We start from the raw sequence: 8,696 nt of genomic DNA, 5'->3' as shown, positions 1-8,696 counted from the left end.
ACAATGCTCTGTGGACATACACATTTGCAGACCTCTTGTAGCAAATCAGCATCACCCCGTAAGTCAGAAATCAAGAATTAGATTGATTTTTGGTGTATGAGTTCAGTCTTAATTTATATTATTATTATTTTTTCTTGTTTCTCTCTACCCTACTATCAATACCACCTGGTTGTTTCTATGGGTCACTGACAAGCCCCTTGCATCTCTGGAGTTCTACAGGCTGATGCAAAATCAATCTTCAGAGAGACAATTCTTTGAGCAGGGCCTAAAAATCTGTGGGTTTGGTTACCACCTGTCCAGAAAAATGAATGGCCTCATTAGATAATCTTAAGTATTATGTTATAGGAGTAAAGCTATGTTGGGTGCCACAGTTAACACTGGATCTACTTTTATTAACATCAAAGAGATGCACAAAGTCTCCAATAACATGATTTTAGACTAGGCTATTCCTTCTTGTAATCAAAGGCTGGTTAGTAGGATTTGGCTGACCATTTGATCAGGTTAGCTTAGGCAAGATTCCAAAACAATTCATAACCAGTGAAGAGTGAGAGGATTGGATTAAAAAAATTGGATTTTTTTTTAAAAATGCTGTAAGTGCTTACCTGAAGGATCAAAAATTGTTAGTATCAGAGAATTAGTTGAATGACAGCCATTCCAAAGCAGATTTTGAAACTACATAGTAAGGGTTTAATTTATAAGGGACATGATGTTTAAAGCTTCAAGCAAATAATGCGAACAAGCAATAGAGTTATTCATAATAGAGTTATTCATGCTGAAATTTGTTCTACCTTTAAATTAATCAGAATGGCAATAAACATTGATGGCTACTGCTGGGAGTGATGAGGATGCAACTAAGATCCCATGTCCAGGATCACAGCTTAATTCTTAGCCTTGGAAATGGTATCTATAAATCCCACTTCAGAATACAACAAACATCTCTCCATATTGCTGCTGAATGTTTTACTATTATTAAGCATGTCTCCCTGAAAGTAGAATTTATAAATACCCTATTGCAAAGATAACTTTTAGGCTGATTAGCAAGAGTGTGACAATAATATCTAGCAGAAAAAGAAGAGAAAGAGGAAGAACAGCATTTCTGATTACTGTATTAGCGAGCCTTTCATCTCATCTTTTAAATTTAATTAACATAACCTTTCTTATTCATTTGAGAAGAAAGAAGATCCAGGAAAATTTTTTGAGTTTCATAAAAAAAGACTTACAATATTATATTTTAATTAAAATTGAATAAACCTCCCTATGAATATTAAATTTTTTAAAAGCCCAGCCAGCAATAGTACATTATTAAAAGCTGCATCAGTTATGTGGAGGAATTAGTACTTGATTTTTAAAGGTTCATCATCAAATTCTTAAATGATCAGTATCTTGAAACTCAAATTCAATAAAGGTTAATATTTCAGCTACCCAAAGCAGAAGAGTAAGTACTAAAGGCACAAAATGTTCATAACTGCAACGAAGTTCACCGACCTCCCACGTGTTGAAACCCTCAGATAAAACGGGTTTCTCTATTGACCTGGAAAACCTTAAAAAAAGTACGTTTCAGAAAACACGTATTTCCTCTCAAGAATCAATCAACTGCTCCTCACCCCTCCTCCATTCGACAAATGCTTGTGACCCAAACTTGTAAAGTCTCTCACTCTGTGTTGCACTCCAAGTTCATGCCTTCAAGAGAGTAGGCAAAAATCCTTTATATGGTGCGAACTCTGTATCAGTCGTTTTATCTTTTAGATAAACCAATTTTCACCGCGAGTTCTGACTTTTAGTTTTTTTTTTTCCTTCTTCTTCTTCTCTCTCTCTCTCTCTCTCTCTCTCTCTCTCTCTCTCTCTCTCTCTCTCTCTCTCTCTCTCTCTCTTTGATTGTTGTTGGGAGTGGTGTAGGAGGGAGTCAAAGTCTCTGAAACCCAAAAGCCCAAACATGTGAACCGTACCACTAAGGGGCAGAAATATAAAACAGGAGGAGACTTCAAATAAAATAACACGCACTCTCAAACTCCCAGTGGTGATAAAAGAAAACAAAACAAGAACACAAAAACTTGGGCCTTCCAGTACATCCGCAAGGGTGGGAGGTGGCGAGGTGCGAGCAAAGAGGATCCGCAGCCTCCGCCCGCCCCCGCCCACGTCCCCGTCCCAGTCCCCGCCCGCAGGTGGCTCTTGGCAAGTGCCTCAGACAACAATGGCCTGGATGGGCTTCGCCTGCGTCCTTAGTTTGCTGTGTCTGTCTCTGCCTGGATAAATAACCCATTCTCGAAAAAAATGACAAAATAGAGAAGCGTGCTTCAGGCTCCCAAGGAAGCACCCCTCCCACCCCACGCCAATTCCTAATCTCCATCACATTCCCCACGAAAGATGAACCTGCCACCAATCAAGTTCCTGCGCAAGTTATTTTATTTCCCGCAGCCCCTCCACCTGCCAGGGCGGTGCTCGGCTCACCCCAGGCTTCCCTCCGGCGACCCCCCGCGGGCTGCAGCAAAAAACGGGGCGCTCCAGCGGGGCGGGGGCGGGCGGCTGCCGTGGATCCGGCCGGCTACCGCCGCAGCTTGGTGGCCTCCGATTGGCCACGACGCGGGCGGGGAGGCTCGGCGGAGGAGGGAGGCGGGGGCGAGGGCGGCGGCGGGAGGCGATAGGAGCGGGGAGCGGGCCGCGCAGCCAGGCAGCGCGTGCGGCGGGCGCGGGGAGAGCGGCGGCGGCGGCGGCGGCGGCTCGCCCAGGTCGCGCAGGCGGAGGCCGAGCGGGGTGCGCGGTCGGCGACGGGGCGCGGCGCGCGCGAGTGAGCGGCGCAGGGCGAGGACCGGCGGGCGGGTGCCGGCGCCCCGGCAGCAGGGGCGGCTGCAGCGGCAGCTGCGCGGGAAGGAGTCGCCGCGGCGGTAGCGGCCGCACCGGCCCGTCGCCTCACCCCCGCGCGGCCGAGGCCGGAGAACAGTCTCCAAGTAGCCGGGGGGTCGGGAAAGGGGAACGGAGAAGCGGCCCCCAGCCCCTTAAGCAGCGGAGGCGCGGGGCGGTGGGACTGCTGCCCTTTGTGGGCGCAGCGCGCACGGCCCGGAGCGCCCTCCCCGCGGCGCTGTCCCCGGCCTCTTGGCTGCGCCGAGCGGCCCTGGAGAAGGGACCCGGAGGAAGCAAAACCACGAGCCCGAAACCTCGCGTTGCGGAGCTCCTGGGGAGCGCCATCCGCTCCACTTCCACCTCCGCATCCTACACCGGCCAAGGTCCCCGCCGCCGCATCCCTCGCGGCTTCCGCTGCGCTCCGGGCCGGAGTAGAGCCGCCTGCGCTGCCACCGCGGCCGCCTACACACAGACACACACGCGCGCACACGCGCACACACACACACACACACACACGCTCGCCCGCCCGCCCTTCTCCCCCGCCCCCTCCTCAGCTCCTTGATCTCTCGGTCTGTTTTATTACTCCTGGTGCGAGTCCCGCGGACTCCGCGGCCCGCTATTTGTCATCAGCTCGCTCTCCATTGGCGGGGAGAGGAGAGCAGCGGAGAAGGGGGTGGGGTGGGGAGGGGAAGGGAAGGGGGTGGAAACTGCCTGGAGCCGTTTCTCCGCGCCGCTGTTGGTGCTGCCGCTGCCTCCGCCGCCGCCGCCGCCGCCGCCGCCTCCGGCTCCTCGCTCGGCCCCTCTCCGCCTCCATGTGCCGGATAGCGGGAGCGCCGCGGACCCTGCTGCCGCTGCTGGCGGCCCTGCTTCAGGTACGCGGCAGTCCCCACGGGCCGGGCCACGGGCGGGGTGGGGCGGGCGGCGCCGGGTCCCTTTGTTCCCCGCGCCGCTGCGGGGCCGGGCTGCGCACCCGGGAAGGGAGGTGCCGCACCGCGCGGCCGGGAGCTGCGCAGGCACGAGGCTCGGCCCGGGCGCCGGGCAGGGCTGCCGGGGCCGGCAGGTCCACCGCGCCTCTCCCGGCGGGGCTCGAGGGGGCCGATCGCGGGCCCCCTGTGCTCTTCCTTCGGGCCGGGCGAACTCGCTGGGGTTGTCCCCAGGCAGCAGAAGGGTGAGGCAAGGTAACTCCCAGGTTTTGCAGTTTTCTGGGCTGCTCGCCCCTCGCGTTGCACTTTGCTCCAATTTTTTTATTTCTGCATAGATGGGTCGCGAGTTTGCAGTAGGAATTCTCACTCTGGTGTCTTAGTTACGGGACTTGCCTTCACCCCACCCCACCTTGGCACCCGCGCGCGCCTCCCGGTGCCCAAGGGCTCCACTGTCCTATTGTCTTTACCCCAACCCAGAGTTGCCTCTTTTTCTTTTTCCCTCACAATTTAATGTGTCGGCTCCACCTGGAAAGAAAACCTCAGCCCCCTTGTCCCAAGGAGTCTAGTGGCCGTCGCCTCCGCACTCAGCCCCTGGCTCCGCACGCTCAGCATCCCGTCGGGCAGGGAGAAGTTCCGTTACGCGGGTATCATTCCTCTCCTCCTCCGGCTGCCTGTGCCCTGCCTAGGTCCCAGGGACGCCTTCGCCTGAAGCCTTCCCACTTTTCCCACCCTCGGGAGAGCTCCGGGGGAGCCTTTTCATTGAATCTGGACTGAAAGGCTCCTCCGCGGCAGGAAGCACCTGCTCCAGTCAGGTCGCCGGTTCCCTCGCCGCTTGATGCTGAGGGTCCCCAGCCCTGCCGGCTGCCCAACTTTCCCGCCGCGTCCTGCCGGAGGATGCCCCCGGGCCCCTCCCGGCCCGCCAGCCGGGTCCCGCAGGCCACGCCGCACAGCCTCGGCCGGGACGCCAGCGCTGGGCTAGGGTCGTGTCTGGGTCTCGAGTCGGCCCCCTGCCTGCGGTAGGGTCCCAGGGAGGCTGCGGGAGAGGGGCGTGTCCGCCCACGCCACGGGGCAAGAAAATCTTCCGGGGGGGGCGGCCTCCCGCGTACCGCCAGCTGGGGGGTGGTTGGCCCGCCAGGTGGCAGTCCCGAAAAGTGCGGGCGCGGCTTGGAAGTGCAGCTGCGCTGGAGGTGGGGACAGATGGTGCGGATCGCCACACTCCGTGGTCTTCACGGGTCAGGTCCTGGCGCGACCGGGCCGCTGGGGGCCTGCGGGCGCCGGGGGCGGGACGGGGCTGGCGCCCGCGGTCTCTCGCGCTTTCTCCCGCCACCCCCTAGAGGGGTGTGGGCCGCTGCCGCGCCGAGCCCTGTCCATGGTGCGCCGTGGCGCGGCGCGCTCAGCCCTGCCCGGCTCCGCGCTCCCCTCCCCGGGTCGCGCTCCCCCACTTTCTGGCTCTCTCCCTACCCTTGGCTTCTAGGCCGTTTGGTCCCGTCCTTCCTTTCTCCTTTCTTGGGTTTCTCCTTTTGTTCTTTTCGTCTCCTGCCGGTCTTTCTCTCTTCCCTTCCCCCACTCGCCAGTCCCCTCCCCTGACTCTCTCCCGACTCTGGGATTTCAGAACTATTAGACTAGACGTTTTGGCCTCTGCAGTTTTGGAGAGTGGATGGAATTCTTTCTAACTTGGGGGAGGAGACCTGCCAGTCACTTGCTAACAAAAGTACCTCCTGTTATAAAACCGCCCTTTATTCTCAGAGCGCACACTCCTCATTCTTTCACCTCCTGTCACTTCATTTATTGTTTCTTCTTTAAAAATGGGGTTTATTAGAGAGGTTAGGCTGAAAGGGAAGAAGGAAAAAAGTGCTGCTTTCACTGTTTGAAGTTAAGGGGAAGGCAAGACAAACTTAAGAATCCTATGTATGCTAGACCTTTTTTTTTTTTTAAACAAAGGAGATGTCATAAATAAAAAATCTTACTTTTAAAAACATTGATTTTTGGACATTGGGTGCTGTTATATATAGACAATAAATCCTCAGAGTGTGAATCCAGCAGTAGTTGCTTATTTTCTCTAACTTTTTGATCTAAAAGTAAGTTTTAATTGAATATTGTACAGTGAAGTTAGGAGAGGAGAGATTTGCTGGTTGTGAATACCATGGACAGTCTAAGTGTTTTGCAACTGGAGCAATCTAATTGTCTCTTTTAGTTATCTGCCTTGAAGTCAGGTGGGAATTTTGAATGTCATTTTTTTTAAAACATTTTTAAAAATATCATCTATAAATGTCAAATAATGTGCTTATGTTTGCCATTGTATGTTCTTTCTCAGTTTCTTCTATACTGATGTTGAGTTTTATAAACCTTCAGTAAAGGGGAAATTACAACTTTGTCATCAGATTATTTGGCTGTCTAGTTCATGAGTGCAAGTCAAGCAGTAAAACGGAATGATTTGGAAGGTCATTAGGAGTGGAAGCCGAGCAGTTTATGCAACATGAGTTTTAGGGTTAAGCGCACCATGTGGATTGTACAACTGAGATTAGAAATGACTTTGTGCTAATGGTCTGCTTTACACACCAGTAACAACAAAGATCTATCTGCAAGGTGAAATTGGTTCCTCTGCAGTCGTCTGCTATTAAAATTCTAGTTTTTTTCAGGCTAGACTAAGCAGCCCATAGTTTTAGAAAAGAGAATGTATAGGTTATTAGTGCAGATACCGAGCCACATTGTTTTTTCATACCAGTTAAATATAATTGAATATTCAAAGCACTCTCTCCCTTTGTTAACCGAAGTGTCTGTGTTTCTTATTTTAATTTGAGAGTTTTAATTTAGTTATTCTGTTCCCTGGATTTATATAATTCTAGTCAATTTTGCATATTATGATACTCAGCTTTGAGACTTTTTTCTATTCTTTGTCATTTTGATTTAAGATAGTAGCATTGCCTTTTACATAAAAAACCAAATTTGACCATGAAACTTCTGTGATTAAGGGATAAAATGTTATATTACAAAGTTATGACTAGCTTTTCTTTTAAATTGTACAAATGACTTTTGGATATCTGTATAGATTTATCATTAGGAAAAAATCAATTTTGCTTTTATTACTGACCATGTTAATGTATTAGAAATCTGTTTGGTTTTTCTAGTTCACATTTTAATTGCATAGCCCCATTGTTCTAATTTGAATACACTTGTATGGGTTATGAGGCATCAAGGACAGTACTTTAAATGTTCATAGAATTTCTGGATTCATAGTCTTATCACATAGGTTCTTGTTTCAACCCTAGATGAGGGCCTTGGAAAAAAAGATGCATAAACCTTATGTGTTTTTCACCTATTAAGTACAGATTTTAAAGAGATTAATATTCAACATATGAAACATACATTTAAAAAAGAAGCTTTGTTTTAGGATGTGGAAAATCTAGGATTCAATAATTACCTTAAGTATAAAGCACATATTTATTCTCAGTGTTTATTTCATTTTCATCTATGTTTGAAACATAGGTTCTTGTGAAAGTGAGAATTAACTTAGTATTCACAGTTTATTTTATTTATTGGACATAGTTATATATTTCTTTGCCCTTTTTTTATCTTGGGGCATGTGGTCATTACTAATAGGTGGTACATTGCAAATGTACTAGGTGTGATTTGAAAAACAATATTTTACATATCCTAAAACATTTTTAAGATTAAATATGTATATTAAGCCTAATATATATATCTTAGGCCTCAATTACAAGTTTAGAATATACATACAAAGTGTACTTTCTCACTGCCGTACTTTCATTGAAGTCTAACCTGACCTCCTTCTAGAAGTTCAGACTGAGATTTTAAGAGGACATTCTTTTTAGATATTTCTTACTTTTTACATATAGAGACTAAAGTCTTTCTGGAACAGATTGTTTGGTGACAGTATATTGCACCAAACTATCTTGAATTTTCTTTTTCATTAACAATTTTCAATTCTTAAATCTTTTGTGCTTCATTAAGCTTTAGGGCTCTTAATAGAGGAATGTCAAGACTTAAAGCAACAGTTAATCTTCCTTTAAATCCTGTTTTTTTTTAAATCCTGAGTGATTAAAATCCCCATTCTGTTTTCAAGCAGATATCTCAAGTTAGAATTGTGGTTTTTAAAAAAAAAATTTAAGAAGTATAGTATTTGTATATACACTCTGCTATTTTCTCCAAGTTAACATTATTCACATTTGTTTTTTTGGCTCAAATACAAAAGGTAATCAAGTTTAAGCACTGCTTAGACTTCGTGGTAAGTTTTATCAACCATTTAAAAATATGATAGATTTGGAATTTGGATTTTGTCAAATAAGTACTTCATTCCCAACATCAGTACACCTTGTAGAAGCTAAGTATTTTCAAGTTGGGTTAAGAACTGTAAGTTGAAGCATAATTGGTACCAACAAATAATTATGCCTCACATTTCTGGGTTTTTTTTTCCTACTAAAAATTTATTTTTGTTTTAATTTTTCAGAAAATTATATCAGTTAATTTGAGCAGGTGCTAGTCTTTGTATTTACTAAATATAGGTAAGTTTTAATTAAACAACCTTATTCCTGGCAAGGGAAAGGTATACACCAATTAATGTTTTAATTCAGAGCTATGTCTTCTACATATATAAAATGATGGGTTTAAAGTAGGCGGAACAAGGTGAATTCAGAAGCTAAATGAGACTTCTTGAAAGATGTGCATTTAAAGATTGTAATTTATGTTATAATAAAGTTTTTTATTTTTTTTATTTTTTTATTTTATTTTATTTTTGAGACAGAGTCTCACTCTGTTGCCCAGGCTAGAATGAGTGCCATGGCGTCAGCCTAGCTCACAGCAACCTCAAACTCCTGGGCTCAAGTGATCCTTCTGCCTCAGCCTCCCGAGTAGCTGGGACTACAGGCATGCACCACCATGCCCGGGTAATTTTTTATATATATATTTTTAGCTGTC

General features: G+C 47.4%; 1 protein-coding gene across 1 annotated transcript in view; it reads left to right on the top strand.

Moving 5' to 3' along the window:
* Positions 1-3,522: 3,522 nt before the first annotated feature.
* CDH2 (cadherin 2) overlaps positions 3,523-8,696 on the top strand; it is a 208,764-nt gene continuing 203,590 nt past the window's right edge. Inside the window, exon 1 of the mRNA XM_045527200.1 lies at positions 3,523-3,710. Coding sequence (XP_045383156.1) covers positions 3,651-3,710 — 60 coding nt within the window. The 5' untranslated portion in view covers positions 3,523-3,650. The remainder of the gene's footprint in view (positions 3,711-8,696) is intronic.

The sequence above is a fragment of the Lemur catta genome, chromosome 16, assembly GCF_020740605.2.
Source record: "Lemur catta isolate mLemCat1 chromosome 16, mLemCat1.pri, whole genome shotgun sequence".
NCBI lineage: Eukaryota > Metazoa > Chordata > Mammalia > Primates > Lemuridae > Lemur > Lemur catta.
Note: the sequence above shows the minus strand (reverse complement) of the source record. Positions and strands in the feature narration are given on the sequence as shown.